This window comes from Monodelphis domestica, chromosome 4 (genome assembly GCF_027887165.1).
Source record: "Monodelphis domestica isolate mMonDom1 chromosome 4, mMonDom1.pri, whole genome shotgun sequence".
Taxonomy (NCBI): domain Eukaryota; kingdom Metazoa; phylum Chordata; class Mammalia; order Didelphimorphia; family Didelphidae; genus Monodelphis; species Monodelphis domestica.
Window position 1 is genome coordinate 437,889,376 of NC_077230.1, and position 18,062 is coordinate 437,907,437.

Below are 18,062 nucleotides of genomic sequence, written 5' to 3' on the forward strand. Positions count from 1 at the left end.
GGAGGGTCTCTGTTATCTCTTGACTGTATCCGGCTCCTTATCAGCAGCCTTGGTATCCCTGAGCTGGGAGTCACCAATTATAACTCTTCTTTTTTTGACCATTCCGGAAGGATGCCTTCCCTGGCAGCTGCTGGGGCTCTCTGCTATCATTCTTTGGAGGACAAGCCCTCGCTTCCTCCTCAGAGCACCCAGCGTCCTCTCCAGGAAGAACCTCAGCTCTCCGTTGAATTCTGACCAAGCAAGTGTCCCATTCCTTCCTTTCATCCTCTATGGAACTGTTGTGTAGCCTTCTGATATGAGTCATTTCTCCCCTCTTCCACCTCAGAGAATTTCTCTGCCATCTGAGCCTTGCTTATCTTTCCCTTGGGAATGCTTCATTGTCCCCAGTGATCTGGAGTGGGGAGAGGCATTCCTCAAGTCTCTTCATGTTCTCCTCTAGAAAGGAGATGACCAGCTAATATATACTCCCTCATACTGTGATCATTCGTTAGTCCTTCAGCTGGGGCAGAAAATGAAAAATCTTACACTGGGGTCAGGCATGACACATGGTTTCCTTATTTTCTGAATTGGTGAATATTTGTGGCCTTGTTTAACCTGGCATTTTTTAAAAGTTGTATCGATACCTTTTATTCCAGTTTTATTTTCTTTTCCTCAGTTACACATGAAAACATTTTAACATTTGTTTAAAAAAAATTTTTTTGAGTTCCAATTCTCTCCTTGGAGAATGGCTGAACAAATTGTGGTATATGTTGGTGATGGAATACTATTGTGCTCAAAGGAATAATGAACTGGAGGGATTCCATGTGAACTGAAACGACCTCCAGGAATTGATGCAGAGTGAAAGGAGCAAAACCAGGAGAACATTGTACACAGAGACGGATACACTGTGGCACAATCGAATGTAATGGACTTCTCTACTAGCAGCAATGCAATCATCCACAACTATTCAGAGGGACATATGAGAAAGATGCTATCCACATCCAGAGGAAGCACTGTGTGAAAAGAAACACAGAAGAAAAACAACTGCTTGATCACATGGGTTGGTGGGGCTATGACTGGGAAAGTAGACTCCAAAAGATCACCCTAGTGCAAATATTAATAATAAGGAAATGGATCTTGATCGATGGCACATGTTAAACCCAGTGGGATTACATGTCAGATATGGGAGGGGATGGGGAGATGGAATGGAAGTAACATGAGTCTTGTAACCATGGAAAATTATTCTAAATCATCTAATTAAATAAAATTTAAAAATAAACAAAAATTATTATTTGGAATTCTTGTGCCCTCTAAAAGAGAACTTGGGGACAAAACAAATAAGGGGCATATGGTTTTCACTACTAGGCAAACCCATCCTGCCTAGAACCTTATTCTATCACATGTGCAAAGCAATACATGCAGAAGGACACTCTGGAACCCAAGCCGTGATCGATTCAGCGAGACGATGTTGGACTGCACCAGGAATATCCTCATATGCCATAAGAGTTTGTCAAAAATGTAAAATTTGTATGTAGTTCAATCAGGGAGTTCATAAGACCAAAGGGTTAGGAGGTCGTCCCTTAGCATATACTCCATTTGAATGCATACAGATAGATTTTATCAACATGCCGAAAAACAAAGGATTTAAGTATTGCCTTGTGATCATAGACAGACTGACTAGATGGCCAGAAGATTTTCTTGCCAAAAAGAACAACTCAGCTTTTGTGGTCAAAATCCCATTAAAAGAAATCATACCTGGATTTGTGATTCCCACAAAATTGGACTCAGACCATGGAAGTCACTTTACTCAATCAATATTAAATGAAATTGATAAAAATCTAGGAATACAAGCAACATGCCACACACTGTATCATCCCCAAAGTTCAGGGCAAGAGGAGAGATTAAATAAAGACATCAAAACATTAATAGGAAAATTTTGTGCAGAAACACTTAAAATGGACAGACATTCTACCATTAGTTCTGTTCCATCTTAGAACAAGACCCAATGGAGATCTGCCCATCTCTCCATTTGATATGCTATACAGACACGCAATTTGGCAAAGAAAGACTTGTAAACAAGCATACATTGCAATGATAGGAGTAGATTGTTAATTAACAAAATATATACAAGCTTTACAAACAAGAATAGCAGAGTTGCACAAAATGGGCTTGATACAACAAACAGTATCCCTGGATTACAGTTTGCACAACATTAAACCAGAAGACAAAGTATACACAAAAAATTTCAATAGAAAACTAGCTACAAACATAAAATTGTTTGGACCACACAATGTATTGCTTACTACCCTGACAGCTATAAAAATTGCAGGGAAAGACTCATGGTTCCACTCTTCCCACATAAAACCAGAAAAATCCAACATCACTGTAACAGTCATAGAAGAAGAAGATAATTAGACAAAAGCAACAAGAAAAGCTGCCAGAAAGAAGAAACAAAGAGAAAAAAACCTGAAACGGACAGCTAAGACTTTGAACTTTGCACATTTGTTTATACAAGAAAAGGACAGACGTAAAACTGGACTTATATGTAAGACTGAGTGTGTTGAAAGCATAAAACAAAATTAATTTCACATATTAGAGAAATAGCATGCAACACTACATACTTGGAAGAAAGAAGAGATCCATCAGTCAACATGAGAAGTGGAAGAAACTTAATAAATATCCATTCCACACAACACTATTAGACATAAATCACAAAATCACAAACTGACATATATTAGGAGACCTTGTATAAATAAATGAGTGTCTGAAATTGCATTTATGAAAAAAAAATATATATCTAGTTAGTTAGTTCCATAAGGTCTTGGGCAAATCGAAAGATCAATAGATATTTCTATTTGACTGACATCAGGATACGAGAACAATGTATATTATTGTACTATATATAAATAACCTCCGTAAATAATATATATACTATAAGTAGGTTAGTAATGTAGTGGGAGGGCCTATAAATATGTAACATAGCATGTATATACATTGTACATAAGATTAAGTTATAGACTAAGGACTTAGAGAATAGTTATAATAAGTAGGGAATAGATTAGGAGTAAGTGAAATTAAGCATAGCATACACAGTTATACTTAGGAATAGATTTAAGCTACATTTGCAGATAGTGCACTTTTAATTGTTTATTGTAAAGCTGATGCTGAAATTGTGTTTAATGGAAACATATAGAGATAAAATAGTTTGCAAATAATTATAGGTAAATAAAACAGGAAAAAATGTTTGTACTAGTTTAACTTAGCAAGAGTAAGTAATATTAGCATTGCAATTCAAATTTCTTTGTAATGGTTTTGTTCAAACATTTATTGTACTGAATTTATTGTAAAACCCCAAAACTACCCCCTTACCCAAAACTTTCCTGCATAAAATTCCTTAGATTAGATAAGATTAGCATAGAATAGGGGGAGTAGGTAGAAAGTAGATTTAGTAGCTTGGTAAGCATAATAAATATAAGTGACCTTGGGACGGTCACAACAAAAAAATGGGGATTGTGGAAAGGAAAACTGAATTAAGCTTTGGAATTTCTGTCACTGAGGTGGAGCAGACAGAAGTTGGAATGTTAGAGTGAAGATATTGACAGCGAAGGCAGTTGGAGGGGGTTGGGGGAGACTTGGAGAGTGACAGTTGCTCTTGAGGGGACTCTTTCCTGGCCATTGGACTAGAAAGAATGCTTTCTCCTTGTCTCGGGATAGAAGTACCTCTATTTGTAGATTTTTCCCAACTGTGTGCTCTACCTGGATTCCTATGGATCGTGTCATCAAGCAAAGGGATTTAAGGGGAGCAGCTGGAACTTAAGGCCTGTCTGTAGGGGTGCTAGCCTGAAGAGACAGGCCCAACCAGCTCTGAAAGTCAGACTATTTTCTTCCTCTTGCTGTCTATTGCTAAAGACTTTGAATTTAAGAAATCTAGCATAGATTAGCATAGACAGGAATAAAAGAAACCCTTCACCAGCCTGTGAGGCCTGACCTCAGTTCAAAAAGCTGAGAGAGACTCAAACCCCATCTGTGACAAAGTATAGGGAAATCCCTATTCCCTCTACCCTGATACCTTCCCAATCCAAACTTGTTATTAAATTCATCTTTAGTTAAATAACGCAGTCAGATATCTTTGTAAGAGTGAGAGGCCCCGGAAGAGAGTATGGGGTTTTTGGGGGAGGTTCTCTGTAACCTCAAGTACCCCAAATTTTGAGGTGCCCATCTTTGCCTCTCCCCGCTTTCACCTCTGGTATATTATCTGTCCTCAGAGGGTTTTCTTACAGGGTGAAGTGACTTGCCCAGGGACACATAGCTAGGAAGTGTCTGAGGCCAGATTTGAACCTAGGACCTCCAGCCTAGTCTAGGCTTGACTCTATCTACTGTGCTATCTAGCTTGAAACTTTGCTAATCTTAATAAATTTAACACTCTGTGAAGCAGTTAGCTGACCAAATGCACTAGCTCCATCTTATAAGTGCAAGGACAGAAGCAAAGAAACATGCTAGATGGAGTATCTATTCTAAGGCAGAAGGTAAAAAAATTTTTTAAAACCCACAACGGGATTCCATCGCCATCATTTACCACAATTAGTTCAGCCATTCCCCAGTTGATGGACACCCCTTCAGTTTCCAGTTCTTTGCCACCACAAAAAGAGCTGCTAGAAATATTTGTGTCCACATGGGTTGTTTTCTTTTTCCATTCTCTCTGATGTCTTTGGGATACAGACCCAGGAGTGGTATCACTGAGTCAAAGGATATGCTGTTTGATGGCCCTTTGGGCCTGGTTTCAAACTGTTCTCCAAATTGGTTAGATCCGTTGGCTCCTTCATCAGCAGTTCCTTAGTTTACCTATTTTTCCATTACTCCCTCCAGTGTTTGTCATTTCTGTTAAGTGTGAGGTGATACCTCAGAGGTGTCTTAATGTGCATTTCTCTAATCAGCAGTGATTGAGGAACAGTTTTTCCCATGATTCTAGATCCCTTGGAGTTCTTCCAAACCTCCCTGACCTTCTTCTTTGACCATTTATCAATTGGGGAATGACTTGTCTTCTTGTATGTTTTGTGTCAAGGAAGTTCATTCCCTCCCCCTTCTGAGTCACTTGACCCGTCCATCAAACATTCCTGAGATAATACAGTTGTGCCAGGTTCGGTCCCTCTACATGCTACGGTAGGTCAAGAAAAGTCGAGGCTTTGGGGCTTGAGAGGGAGAGAACTGAGAAGAGAAGGAGTTAGGAAGAAGCCGGGAACAGGTGAAGGGAAGGAGGAAGAGGCTTGCAGGCTAGGGCCCACGTGGTCAGGTTACTTACAGGAATGGCTGTCTACCCTTTCCCATAAACCTTATAAAATATATAATATCTGGGTAGAAATAGTATTCAGTCCTTACAGTTTGCAAACCAATTCTCTCGTCATTTGAGAAATGAGACCTTTCTAGGTCTAAGAGGCAGGCTGTTCTGTGCTCCCCTAATCTGCGTGTTGTGTCCCCTTTTCTGTCTAAGTCATGCCTACACAAGCTCCAAAGGTTGTTGGCAGTGCCCCTCTCCTGGGGGTGCTCTTGGGAGGGTGGCCTGGAGGGCCCTGAAGAGGACGTCTCCGCTGGTGAGGCAGCCTGGCAAGGGCAGGGGGGAGGAGTCACGCCGGGCCTCTGGGCCGGGCCCAGCTGGCCTGACAGTCAGTCCCAGCCTCCCTAGTACCTTGGACCGGCTTAGAGTGCTGGAAATACGTCTGAAGAGGGTCCGGATGGTGACGCTCGGCTGCCCTGGGGGGATTCGGGACCGGGTTAGGCCTCTGGAAGAGCCCCGAGCCAGAGAGCAGGGGAGCAGGGGGGAGGGGGGCGTCCTTTACCTTCCACTTCCACTAGGCTCCCCGGGGTGCTCCTCCCGAAAAGTCTGGGCTCTGATCTAAGGAAGCAACCCAGGGGACTCTGGCGTGCTGGGTGTCCAGGACCAGCCCTCCCCCATCTCATCTCCCAGCCCTCCCCCAGCTGGGCCCACTGGCCTGCCTGGGGTCACCTGGACAAAGTCGCTCTCAAACATGGCCGTGAACGGCCCGAGGGGCGGGTAGTTGCCCTCCACCACGGCTCTCTGCAGCGGGCCAGGCTTGGGGAAGCACAGCGGGAAGGACAGTTCCGCTTCCACTTCCTCTTCCGGCAGGTGGAGCTCTCCAGGCAGGACAACTGTGAGCAGGGAGGAAGCAGGCCGGAGCTGGGGGCTGGCCGGCCCCCGGGGGCTCCCCTGCAGCCCTGCAGCCCCCCAGGCCGGGGCCCCACCTGGTGAGGGTTTCCGGGGTTTCATTGGGCTCAGGGAGTCTCGGTGCGCCTGAAGATCAGGGCTCTGGGGTGGGGGTGGAGGGGGCTGCTGGAGGAGGGCCAGGATACTCTCTGCGGGGAGGGCAGACTGGCTATGGCTCTCTGGGACAGCTGAGCTAAGAAGGGGCAGCCTCCCAGGCGTAACACAGCCAGGAGGCCCCCGTTGTGACCTCATGCATGGGTCAGGAGGGTCAGGGGGGGCCAGCTGGCAGCATTGCCCGGGTCCCATGCAAGGCAGGACAAGGAAGAAGGGGGCAGCACCCCGGAGGAAGGCCCTCTCCAGCCCCTGGCCACAAAGGGGGTGTAGGGGCACCCGAAAGTTTGGGCCTATCTCAGGAGGCGCCCCGGGGCCTTTCCTGCAGAGCTCAGAGCCAAAGCCCAAGGCCCGCTGCTCAGCTAGCTCTGGAGAGGGAAGGACAGGCAGCCCCCATTCTAGGCAGGGGCTCTGGGGAAAGCTCTGAAGTCTTTGAGCAGGGCTGTAGCTTGAGGCTGTTGCAGCCTCCCCAGGCCCCCTTTGCCTTTTCAGGGGAACCTCCAGGAGCCACCAGGGCCCCCTATAAAGGGACTCTGGAGAGCCGGGCCACAGGCTGTTGCTCTCCCTGAGGTGCCTTTGGCCCAGCATGATCTCCATGCTCTGGGCCTGACTCTCCCTGACTAGTCCTGGACAGTGAGAGGGTTAGAGTGGATCTGGAGCCCCGGAACCCTCGGTTTACCCTAGAGGGTGCCTGTCTGCTTGGGGAGCTTGGCCCTTGCCCTTCAGGGATTCAGCTGCAGCCCTAGATCAAGGGGCCTGGATGGGGTCAGCTGAGGGACTTCTGTTTGAATTTGGCCTCCAGCTCTTACTCAGCAAGTCAGGAAGGTTTCCTTCTGGCCTGGGGAGGGAGCCTTTAAGCTTGGGGCCCTTCGGAGAACAGGGTCAGGGAAGGTGCTCCCCCCCCCCCTAGTCTCCCCACTCAGGGACCCCCAGTCCAAACCCTGGAGCCAGAGAGAAGATGCCAATTTTTATTGATCCAACTTTGTCTCTTACATTTCTTTTGTACAAAACACAAGGAAAAAGAACTACAATAAATAGGGTTCGAAGCTGGGCCAGCTGGCTGACAGAGGCCAGGCGCCGCCCTAAGGAAAGGGATAACTTAAATAACTTAGAGGTGGGAAGGGAACCCAGACCAGAGAGGGGCCGGAAGTCCGAGGCTCCCCCAGGGTCCCCCAGCAGCCCCTCCCCCCAATAAATAGCTATAAATATAAGGCATTGCTGTCCAAGGTCCTGTACACGGGAGGCGGAGGCGGGGAAGGGGCACACAGGGAGGAGGAGGCGGGGACAACTCTGGGGGGCCCAGAGCGCGGCCCCCAATAAATAAATAAATTAAACAGGGCATGAAGGGAGGCAGGCCGAGGCCCAGTCTTCTCCTCTTCCCTTTGGCGAGGTCACAGTCGAGCCTTCAGCAGCAGCAGGCCCCTCACGGCCCAGTCCAGGGTGAGGTGCAGCCCGCCCAGCACGGCGTGGGCAGCCTGGATCCCCCCCCAGGTGGACCCAGGGGGGGCCAGGGGCGGGGCTGGGGCTTCGGGCGGAGGCTTGGGCAGGGAGAGCCGAGCCATCTGCGGGGAGAGGATGGACACGAGTCAGCAAGCCGGCAGGCAGGCAGGGGAGCCAGGCCTTGGGGTCCAGGGTTCCCAGCTCGGGCTGGAGTGCCTGGGGATGGGGGAGGGGCTTCCGGGCGCTCGCCTCGGTGGGGGGGCCCCAGGCCTGGCTTAGAGATGGGGGAGGGCCAAGAGGATTCCATGGCCAAGGCCTACCAGCATCTGCAGTCTCTTGAGCAGCCGGTCCAGCCTCACTTGTAAAGCCCCCAGCTCCGGGTCCAGGCTCCGCAGCGCGGGGCCCCCGGCTCGGCGCAGCCAGTGGACGTGCCAAAGGTAGCAGAGGAGATCCGTCCGCAGACGGGTCAGCACACTGGGGAGCTGGCAGAGGGGCCGGGCCGGCCGTCAGAGACCCGGCCTGGCCCCGCCCCCGCCCCGCCCCGCCCCCCGCCGAGCCCGCTCACCTGCAGGGCACCCATTGCCCCCAAGCTCATCCCAGGGGTGGGCAGAGTCTCCAAACTGTGATCTCCCTCTGCGGGGAACTTGGCTTTCTGCGGGGGGTGGGGGGATAAATGAGCAGGGGCGCCCCCTCCCCCAGGCCCATCATTCAGGAGCCCCCCTCCCCCCGCTTTGAATGTGGTTCTCTGCCTCCCCCGCCCCTCTCCCAGCCCGAGTCTCTCGGTCTCTTTCGGAATGTCTGTCTCTCCCCATTCGTCTCTGTAGCCTGCCCAGCGGCCGGCTGGGGCCCGGGCTCCGGCCCTGTCCCGGAACGGCCCCTCACCCACCTCGCAGGCTCTGTGGCTGCCCCTCCGCCGCCGCCGCCGCGTCTGTTTATCTCTAAGCTCTCTGGCCACCTAGCTCTGCCTCTCTGGCCCTGAGCGTTTCCTTGGCAACCTGTTTCTGTCAGTCTGATGGGGCCCTGGGAGCCCGCCCTCCAAGCCAGTCTCTGGGTCTCTGGCCAGCTTCCTGGCTCGCCCGCCCCGCCTCCCGCCCCCGCCCTGGGTCTCCGAGTGTCCCCGGCTCTGTCCGCCCGTCTGTCTAGCTTTCTCCGTCTCTCTTCCTCTCGGTGTCTCGTCTTTGCCGACCCACCTCTCCGTCTCTGAGTGTCTCTGTGCCTGTCTCTGCCTCTCTCCCGGCCTCCCCTCCCCCTCCCCCCTCCCCGCCCGTGTTTCTGCGTGTCTCGGTCTATCTCTCTTCCTCTCCGTGTCTCGTCTTCCTGCGTATTTGCCGACCCACCTCTCTGTCTCTGAGTGTCTCTGTGCCTGTCTGTCTCTCTTCCTCCCGGTGTCTCGGTGTCTCGACTTCCTGCGTATTTGCGGGCCTCCCTTCCCCTCCCTGCCCGTGTTTCTGCGTGTCTCGGTCTATCTCTCTTCCTCCCGGTGTCTCGTCTTTGCCGACCCACCTCTCGGTCTCCGAGTGTCTCTGTGCCTGTCTCTGTCTCTCTCCCTCCCCGTGTCTCGGTGTCTCGCCTTCCTGCGTATGTGCCGGCCTCCCCTCCCCCTCTCCCCTCCCACCCGTGTTTCTGCGTGTCTCGATCTATCTCTCTTCCTCTTGGTGTCTCGCCTGCCTGCGCCTTTGCCGACCCACCTCTCGGTCTCTGCGAGTCTCTGTCTCTCTTCCTCCCCGTGTCTCTCCTGCCGACCTCCCCCCTCCCGCCCGTTTCTCTGCGTGTCTCTGCCTCCGTCCGTCTCTGTGCCTCTCTTCCTCTCCGTGCCTCGCCTTTCTGCGACCCACCTCTCGGCCTCGGGGGTCTCGGGGGTCTCTGTCTCCCGCCCCGCCTCTCTGGGTCTCTGGTCTCCCGCTCTCCTTCCTTGCTAGGCGAGCCGAGGAAGGGAGGGCGGACGCGAGAGGGGGCGGGCTCTCACCAGCTGCGCAGCGAGCTGCCGGGTGTCTCGCAGCAGCCCCCGGGACAGGAGCACGGCGCTGTCCAGCTCAGCTCGGGACTCGCCTGCGCCTGGGACAGGGGCGCCTCGGGGAGTCCCGGGCGGCAGTGGGGGCGCAGAGGCCCCAGCTCGACTGGGCCACAGGCTTAGCACGGCCAGGACCACGCGACACAAACCTGGGGGAGGAAACAGCCCCGAACGGGGAGAGATGGGGAGAGGGGGACCGGGACTCCTGGGTCCCAGGAGCTGGGAGGCCTGGGGGCCGCTCGGGCGGAAGCCGGGGCCCTGAGGGGGCGGCCTAAGGATCTGGCGCCCTCCCCTCCTCCCTGGAAGGCAGGGGGGCCCCGCCCAGCAGAGCAGACGCGGCCCGGGGCGAGCAGACGGGCCGGGCGTCTCCCTCCGCCCCCGGACGCCGGAATCCCGGCCCTAAGGGGGGGTGGGGGGAGGCGCAGGCCACGACCTGCCCCCTGCTCCCCCCCTCCCCGGTCCGCACACACCCACACCCCTGGCCCTCCGGGGATCCGGGAGCAGCGGGGAGACCCCGCCAGGGGCTGTCTCTGGTTCCGACTATTCAGCTCTCTCGGTGTCTGGGTCTCGGCCCAAGTCCCCCCCCCCCCCCCCCCCCGCCCCGGCCCGGGTCCTAGACCCAGACTGCGGGGGCAGCGGCCCGGCGCCCTCCCCCCTCCACAGCCCCAGGCGCGGGCTCAGCTGCCTCCCCACACCGTAGGAGCCACGCGGAGCATGGGGGAGACTCAGAGATGGAGAGCGAGCGAGCGAGCGAGGCGGAGAGACTGAGGCAGAGAGGGACAGAAAGAGCAGCCGACCCCCGAGGGCCTTGGCGAGGAAGGGACTGCGGCCAGCAGAGACGGGGCGCACGCTAGGCAATGGGGAGGGACGCTACAGACGGCCAGCAAACTACTGAGGCCGGGCGGGCCACAGAGACCCGGAGAGCGAGAGAGGCCCGAGCTGCCCGCCTCACCCCCGTCCCAAGCCTGAGCCCTAGGCTCAGCCCTGGGGGAACCCCCACCCCCTCCTGGCCAAGGTGGCCAATCAGAGGCTCCCCCACAGCCCAGCCTCCTTCCCCTCCCATCTCCTCCCCTTTGCCTGTCACCCTGAGCCTGGGCCCTGTCTCTGGCCCTCTTGGGTCTCTGAGCCCTGCCTGGCCTCCTGGGCTCTCTGTGGCTCCCCCCTCCGTGCCTCAGTCTGTGGCTCCCTCCCCTTCAGCCTCCCTGCCTCCGGGTTCATTCATCTCCCTCCAGCCCGCCCTGCCCTCCCCCCTGAACTGGAGGGAACTTACTGTCCATAGCCCACACTCACAGGCTGGCCTTACTTGGTGTCAGGGGACCCTGGGGTCAGGCAGGCCAGATGGAGGGGGGGGGGAGGCATGTGGCAGCCTGTTGGGTAGGGTTGCCTGGCTGGGAGAGGGAGAGAGCGAGAGGGAGAGGGAGAGAGAGAGTTGGGGAGTAAAGGAGCATGAGAGTGAGGCCGGGGGGTTATATAGGGGGCTGGGACCAGGCTCAGCCGGGTAGGGGCTGGGGCAGGGGCCAGGGCCTAGCCACCGCCCGCTCGGGAGGGGAGGGGAGGGGAGGGAAGAAGGGGGGCAGGGAGGGGAGCCTGACACATACTGAGTCACTCTCCCCAGCCCCAGCCCCGGCCCCGGCCCGGCCTGAGCAGGAGCAGGGGGAGGAGGGGAAGGGGGAGGCTGAGCCGGGATACTTGGGGGGCCCCAAGGGGACCTCCAGGAGCCTCCCACCCCCGGCCAGAGACACTGAGGCCCCAAGAGAGAGCCGGGGCTGGGGACCAGAGGGAGGGAGCTGCCCAGACACCCTGGAGAAGACTGAGGCAGCAGCAGAGGAGAATGGAGGGAGAGGGACAGCTGGGAGCCAAGCGCCCCAGGGCAGCCTGGGGAGAAAGGCCCAGGGAGGGCCTGGGAGAGCCCGAGGGGAAGGAGGAGCCAGCCCGGCCAGAGACAGCGCCCAGGACTGAGGGACTCCTACCACAGGAGCTGAAGCCGGGGCTGAGGGGCCCGAGGGAGACAGAGATAGGGACAGAGACAGAGACAGAGAGAGACAGAGAGGAAGAGGGAGAGGGAGGGAGGGACAAAGAGACAGAGAGACAGAGATGGGGACAGAGATGGGGACAGACAGAGACAGAGATGGGGACAGACAGAGACAGAGAGGAAGAGGGAGAGGGAGGGAGGGACAAAGAGACAGAGAGACAGAGATGGGGACAGAGACAGAGATGGGGACAGACAGAGACAGAGAGAGACAGAGATGGGGACAGACAGAGACAGAGAGAGAGACAGAGATGGGGACAGACAGAGACAGAGAGACAGAGAGGGAGACAGAGATGGGGACAGAGACAGAGAGGGAGAGGGAGGGAGGGACAAAGAGACAGAGAGAGACAGAGAGGGAGACAGAGATGGGCACAGACAGAGACAGAGATGGGGACAGACAGAGACAGAGAGACAGAGATGGGGACAGACAGAGACAGAGAGAGAGACAGAGATGGGGACAGACAGAGACAGAGATGGGGACAGACAGAGACAGAGAGGAAGAGGGAGAGGGAGGGAGGGACAAAGAGACAGAGAGAGACAGAGAGGGAGACAGAGATGGGGACAGACAGAGACAGAGAGAGAGACAGAGATGGGGACAGACAGAGACAGAGAGACAGAGAGGGAGACAGAGATGGGGACAGAGACAGAGAGGGAGAGGGAGGGAGGGACAGAGACAGAGAGGGAGACAGAGATGGGGACAGACAGAGACAGAGAGAGAGAGAGATGGGGACAGACAGAGACAGAGAGAGACAGAGAGGAAGAGGGAGAGGGAGGGAGGGACAAAGAGACACAGAGAGACAGAGAGGGAGACAGAGATGGGGACAGACAGAGACAGAGAGAGACAGAGATGGGGACAGACAGAGACAGAGAGAGACAGAGAGGAAGAGGGAGAGGGAGGGAGGGACAAAGAGACACAGAGAGACAGAGATGGGGACAGACAGAGACAGAGATGGGGACAGACAGAGACAGAGAGACAGAGATGGGGACAGACAGAGAGAGACAGAGATGGGGACAGAGAGGAAGAGGGAGAGGGAGGGAGGGACAAAGAGACAGAGAGAGACAGAGATGGGGACAGACAGAGACAGAGAGACAGAGAGGGAGACAGAGATGGGGACAGAGACAGAGAGGGAGAGGGAGGGAGGGACAGAGAGACAGACAGAGGTGGGGACAGACAGAGACAGAGGGAGACGGAGACAGACTGAGACAGGTAGACTGACAGGGGGACAGACACAGACAGAGAGAGGCTCCAAGATGGCAGGATTCAGTGGGAGAGAGAAAGCCCTGGGCTCAGAGAGACAAAGAACACCAGGGAAACTCTCAGAGATGGTGATGGGGAAGAGATGTGCAAACCAAGGAAGAACAAGCCAGCGGGAGCCTGAGGAAGGGGCAGCCAGAGAGATGGAGCTGGCAGCTTGGGGTGGAGACAGGGAGATGATGAGACACAGATCCTGGGGATTCTGGGTCTGGGGAGGTCCAGAGAGGCCCAGGAGCCCTGGGAGCCCGGGACAAGGAGACAGACAGACAGACAGAGGCAGGGTGGAAGGCCTGAGAGTATCTGGCTGAGCCAGAGCCAAAGAAACAGTGACCTGAAGAACCAGGAGACAGAAACACTGTCCTGGGGTGGCAGAGTCCCACTTCAGGGAAGCAGGGGGACATGGAAGTTGTTTGGGGGGGTCCCCTGGCCCAGTCCCTGGTGGAGAGGGAGGGGGGGGGACAAGGCCAGGAGGGTCTGGCTGTCGGCAGCCCTTGTGGGGGGTCCTGGGGAAGATGATGTCAGGGAACCCCCGCCTGGGACATGATCTCATAGGTCAGGTGATCACATCCTCCCAACCTTCCCAAATGCCGAGGGAAACCGAGGCAGAGTAGGGGAGGCCCCATTCTGACCACCAGCCTCCTGCTCTCCTGGCCTCCACCCCTCAGGGGGCAGTTTCCGGTGGCTGAGTCAGTGTGGGGGGTCAGAGGCTGCATCAGCTCTGACGTCCATGTCATCCCCCCCACCCCCACCTCGGGTCAGTAATCAAAGTGACTCAGGGCCAGAGGCAGGGGGATTCGCTGCTGGGGGGGTGGGAGGGACCTGGCCTGGTTCCCTGGGGGTCCAGCTCCAGCTCTGAGGAGGGGGGGAGGGGCTGGCCCTTGGAGCCTGCCAGAAGGATGCTTACAAATCAGAGAGTCCTGGAGGGGACCATTTTACAGAGGGGAAAACTAAGGGCAAGGAGACCTTAAAAATCAGCCCATCCAAAGAGGGCCCATAGGAGAGGCAGGGAGGCAGAGACTTGCCCAAGATCATTCTTGGGGATGGGTGTTGAGAATCCAAGGAGGAGACACAAAGAGACCAAAAACAGCCTGAGTGGCCCATGGGCTGATGGAGAAACTGCCAGAGATCCCCCATCTCCTGGGAGCCAGAAAAAGGCAGAGACCTGGAAACAGAGACAGAGAGAGAGAGACATAAAGGGAGAGAGAGAGAAGAGAGAGGGAGGGAGAGAGAGACACAGAGACAGAGAAGAGAGGGAGGGAAAGAGACAGAGAGGGAAGGAGAGAGAAAGAAAGGGAGGGAGAAATAGAGACAGAAAGAAAGAGACAGAGAGGGAGAGAGACAGAGAGAGACAGAGACAGAGAGACAGAGAGAGACAGAGACAGAGAGAGAGGGGGAGAGGAGAGAGAAAGGGAGGGAGGGAGAAATAGAGACAGAAAGAAAGAGGCAGAGAGGGAGAGAGACAGAAAAGAGAGAGGGAGGGAGACAGAAAAGGAGAGAGACAGGGAGAAAGAGACAGAGAGAGAGAGACAGAGAGAGAGGAAGAGAGAGAGACAGAGACAGAGAGAGAGGGAGACAGAGACAGAGAGAGAGAGAAAGAAAGAAAGGGAGGGAGAAATAGAGACAGAAAGAAAGAGACAGAAAAGGAGAGAGAGACAGGGAGAAAGAGACAGACAGAGACAGGGAGGGGGAGAAAGAAAGGGAGAGACAGAGAGGGAGACAGAGACACAGAGAGACAGACTTGAGCTAGAAAAGCAGGGCCAGCCAGGGAAACCCAGAGAGTGGGGGAGGCAGGAAGGTGGGCAGGGCAGGCGGGCGGGTGGTCTGGGGGCTCCCTAGGTGGGGTGGGCTGTGAGCTCAGCTCAGCAGGCGGCCGGTGGTGGCCGTGGTGTCTGCCGGCCGAGGCTGCGGGGGGCCGTCTGGGCCGAGGAGAGGGTGACGGCCGGCAGCCTGTCATTAGTGGTGTGGGGCAGTGACGGAGGGCCCAGCCCCACAGGGAGCCCGCCCTCAGCCCCCCACCCCCTCATTGATCTGAGAAGAATCCCAGGAATGGGAAGTTGGCCCTGGATGATGTTGACACAGGAAGCGGGGCGGCCGCGGCTGAGGCGAGGTCTTGGCTTTTCCCAGCCGGACCAATGACCCCCCCAGGCCCCCTCCGACCTGCCCTGTGTCATCTCTGACGGAGATTCTGGCCCCTGAGCCCACATGTTTACTGTGGGGGGCACTTACCGCCAGCCTCGCCTCCCCATTGGCGCTGAATGAGGCCAGGTGTCTCCTGCAGTTTTCCCGCGGCCCAAGCCCCACTGTCTGCCCTCCCAGGGTCCCAAGGACCTTGAACCTTCTTTCTGGGGACCCAGAAATGTGGATTCCCAGCCTGCTTCTCCTTTGGGGGGCCCAGGTGTGCTGAGGCCCTGGCCTCCCCCTCTCTCCCAGACCCAGGCATTCTGGTCCCCCAGCCCCCTCCTCCCTAAGGGACAGGCTCATTGAGGTGTCCCAGGGCCTGGGCTGAAGGATCCAGACCCCCCCAGCTCCTCTGAGGCTGTCCCCACACCCCCCTTCTCCAGATGCTAGCCAGCCTCAGTCACCAACCAGGCTTTGGGCTAGCTTCAGGGGATTTCCCAGCAGCCCCTGCCCTCAAGGAGCTTCCATCCTCTCAGGAGACGCCATCGGGCTCATTAAGGAGAATGCAGCAACAGGGAGGGACCTGGAGTCTGTGGCTTCCCAGTAGCCGTGGCCTCCTCTGGCCTCAGTTTCCCCATCTGGTAGCTGCGGCTCAGGAAGGCCCCGCACAGCCCCTCGGGCGATGGAGATTGCTCTGCTGGGAGGCTGCCCTGTCAGAACCTAGAAGGGAGCCGGAGGTTCCAAGAGGTCAGAGGGAGCCCGGCGTGGCCGGGAGGCGAGAGCGGGGCATCAGGGCGGAACTGGAAGGCGTTGGGGTCCTGGGCCTGTCCTTGAGGACCCTGGTAGTCATGGAGAGAGCCGCCATGGCCATGTGGCCGGAGGGTTCTAGACTCTTGGGCCAGGGGAGGGGCGAGGCTAGTTGCTGGGGTTACCACAAAGGGAGGCTTCCCAGAGACCCCCAGAGGTCAGGGGAGGAGGAGGAGCCCAAGCTAGGGGATCCTGGGGGGATCATGGTCTCTGTTGCCATTCCTGCCCTCAGCCTTCTGCTGGTGGTGATGGGAAGAGCTGGAGAGGGTAAGGGGGCCCCGAGGCAGAGGCGCGCGCCGCCGCCCCCTCCCCACTCCCAAACAGGGCTCCCCTCTTCTTTTCCAGATAGGAGTGGAATCAAAAAGTTCTTCTACCCACGGAGTGAGTTGCATGAGGGAGAAGGCCGTGTCCAGCACCCTGCCTGGGTCCCTGAGGGAGGAGCGGGCTGGGGTCCTCCCTCAAGAGGAGGCTAGAGGCCTGGGCCGCCGCTCGGTTCCTCGCCTCCACCGAGGGCTGGAGCGCGGGATTCCCAGAAGGTACTGGGCTCCCTGAGGGAGGTGCTGGGGCTCGGCCCCCCTCGGATCCCTGTGGGAGGATATTTGTCCCCATCCCCCCACTAGGCTGCCAAGGGAAAATGTGGGACAGGGAAGCCTGTGGGGGCCAGGCGGCCATCGAGGACCCCACCCTGTGTCTTCAGCTGCACTGCTGCTATCAGGAAGGGATCTGCTACCACCAGAGGCTGGACGGTGAGTGAAGCTCTGCTAGGGGTGCTGTGGCCTGGAAAGCCGCACCTTCCGGGCCCCCCGCCCCCGCTGGAACGGCTGGCGCTTTGCTGGGGAGCCGTGGGAGAGAGAAGGCCCGGGGCCTGAAAGGGGCCCCCTAGGCGGGCTGGGAGCCCGGACACGGCTGGGGCTGAGGGGCCCCCGACGGCTGGGTCTGGCACCTTTGCCCGCCTGCCTTCTCGTCTCCAGAGAACATGCGAAAGAAACACCTCTGGACCTTGAGCTTAACGTGTATCGGCCTGCTTCTGCTCATCTTTCTCGCCTGCTTCTTCTGGTGAGGGCCCGGACTTGGGGGGTGGAGCCCAAAGGCGGCCCGAGGGGTGTCCGGGGCTCTCCCTGTGGCCCGACCACCCTCTGACCCTTCCACGAGCCTGTGAAATGGGGATAGTCGTCAGTTCATTTGGGGACTCTGAAGCTCTGGAGGCCACTGGCTGACTAAGCGCCAGGTCGCTCCTCTCCTCTCCTCATCCAGGTGGGCCAAACGCCGCGGCCTATACAAGAATATGAAGATGCCTGCCCGCCTCAGCCATTTCAGGAAATCAAAAGTCTCCGGGAACGTCTCCAATAGCACCACTAATTCCTTTTCCCTCCAGAAGAAGGAGCAGTCGCCTCTCCTAGCACGAGGTAGCCCTCGACAGGCTTACGACGACGCCGACGACGCCACGGTGACCTCGGAAGATACGGAAGATACGTCGGAGGACCAGGAAGAGGAAGAGAGGAGGAGGGAGGAAGAGGAAGAGGAGGAGGAGGAGGATTGAGATTCGGGTCACCATGGCGGCCCAAGAAAAAAGATAGCCTTGATTAAAGTCACCCTTGCTTTGGTTTTTGGCCTGACCCTGGGGTGTGTCTGTGCCCACCCAGGGGCCCCATGCAGCCAGCTCCTAGGCTGGGCAGGTACCGGAAGGACATGGAGGCAGTAGAAGCTTCTATTCAGGCCTCCCTTGGCCCAGAGCTCTGAGGAATGGTCTCCTAGCCAGCTGGGCACCCCCTGGGGATTGGGGCAAAAGGGTCAGAGGGAAGGCCAAGGGTACTGATTGATGACTCATGGGCTTTTGTGGACCCTTCTGAGTTCCAGGAGACCTCAGAGACATCTAGTCCAGCCAGCCCCAGCCCTAAATGAGAGTACTTTTTATAGCGTCCAGCTCTTGTGGGAAACTCTTTAGGGACAGGGAGCTCACTACCTCCAGAGGCAGGCCATTCCACTCTTCAGAAGGCAAAATCTGTCTCTGGGACTTTTGTCCACTGCTTGGGCTCTCCCTCCTAGGGCCAAATGGAATTAAGCTAACCCTTCCAATGACATCCCTTTGAAT

The 18,062-nt window shown here is 56.1% G+C and overlaps 3 protein-coding genes across 22 annotated transcripts; 1 reads left to right on the plus strand and 2 right to left on the minus strand.

Annotated features, from left to right (window-relative positions):
- Positions 1 to 1,770: 1,770 nt before the first annotated feature.
- Positions 1,771 to 7,136, minus strand: LOC130453996 (basic proline-rich protein-like). 3 transcript variants are annotated; one of them, XM_056796568.1, is made up of 3 exons: positions 5,814 to 7,136; positions 5,663 to 5,727; positions 1,771 to 5,577 (listed from the first exon to the last, which is right to left on the minus strand). In XM_056796568.1, exon 1 carries the CDS (start codon positions 6,905 to 6,907, stop codon positions 5,870 to 5,872), a length of 1,038 nt encoding a protein of 345 aa, XP_056652546.1. In that variant the 5' UTR covers positions 6,908 to 7,136; the 3' UTR covers positions 1,771 to 5,577; positions 5,663 to 5,727; positions 5,814 to 5,869. The 3 variants fall into 3 exon arrangements, with proteins under 3 accessions (XP_056652546.1, XP_056652544.1, XP_056652545.1); XM_056796566.1 differs by having other exon boundaries at positions 1,771 to 5,727; XM_056796567.1 differs by having other exon boundaries at positions 5,663 to 7,136.
- Positions 7,137 to 7,264: 128 nt separating this feature from the next.
- On the minus strand, positions 7,265 to 15,758 carry IL11 (interleukin 11). Of its 10 annotated transcripts, XM_056796586.1 has the most exons (6): positions 15,632 to 15,734; positions 11,032 to 11,149; positions 9,717 to 9,910; positions 8,316 to 8,402; positions 8,071 to 8,232; positions 7,265 to 7,872 (listed from the first exon to the last, which is right to left on the minus strand). In XM_056796586.1, the coding sequence occupies exons 2-6, from the start codon at positions 11,036 to 11,038 to the stop codon at positions 7,702 to 7,704; spliced, it is 621 nt and encodes a 206-aa protein (XP_056652564.1). In that variant the 5' UTR covers positions 11,039 to 11,149; positions 15,632 to 15,734; the 3' UTR covers positions 7,265 to 7,701. The 10 variants fall into 10 exon arrangements, with proteins under 10 accessions (XP_056652564.1, XP_056652570.1, XP_056652563.1 ...); XM_056796592.1 differs by lacking the exon at positions 11,032 to 11,149 and having other exon boundaries at positions 15,632 to 15,758; XM_056796585.1 differs by lacking the exon at positions 15,632 to 15,734 and having other exon boundaries at positions 11,032 to 11,222.
- On the plus strand, positions 14,873 to 17,575 carry TMEM190 (transmembrane protein 190). 9 transcript variants are annotated; one of them, XM_056796576.1, is made up of 5 exons: positions 15,471 to 15,910; positions 16,316 to 16,351; positions 16,591 to 16,716; positions 16,942 to 17,026; positions 17,225 to 17,575. In XM_056796576.1, exons 1-5 carry the CDS (start codon positions 15,607 to 15,609, stop codon positions 17,508 to 17,510), a joined length of 837 nt encoding a protein of 278 aa, XP_056652554.1. In that variant the 5' UTR covers positions 15,471 to 15,606; the 3' UTR covers positions 17,511 to 17,575. The 9 variants fall into 9 exon arrangements, with proteins under 9 accessions (XP_056652559.1, XP_056652560.1, XP_056652556.1 ...); XM_056796577.1 differs by having other exon boundaries at positions 16,320 to 16,351; positions 16,668 to 16,716; XM_007506739.3 differs by lacking the exon at positions 15,471 to 15,910 and adding an exon at positions 16,091 to 16,237.
- Positions 17,576 to 18,062: the final 487 nt, after the last annotated feature.

Coding starts and splice junctions, on each gene's coding strand:
- LOC130453996 (XM_056796568.1), bottom strand. CDS start 6,907: ATGGAGATCATGCTGGGCCAAAGGCACCTCAGGGAGAGCAACAGCCTG.
- IL11 (XM_056796586.1), bottom strand. Junction 8,403..9,716: donor GGCAGCTCGCTGCGCAGCTG/GTGAGAGCCCGC, acceptor CACCCCCCGCAG/AAAGCCAAGTTCCCCGCAGA. Junction 7,873..8,070: donor TCAAGAGACTGCAGATGCTG/GTAGGCCTTGGC, acceptor CTCTCCCCGCAG/ATGGCTCGGCTCTCCCTGCC.
- TMEM190 (XM_056796576.1), top strand. CDS start 15,607: ATGCTAGCCAGCCTCAGTCACCAACCAGGCTTTGGGCTAGCTTCAGGG. Junction 16,717..16,941: donor CTACCACCAGAGGCTGGACG/GTGAGTGAAGCT, acceptor TCTCGTCTCCAG/AGAACATGCGAAAGAAACAC. Junction 17,027..17,224: donor TTTCTCGCCTGCTTCTTCTG/GTGAGGGCCCGG, acceptor CTCCTCATCCAG/GTGGGCCAAACGCCGCGGCC.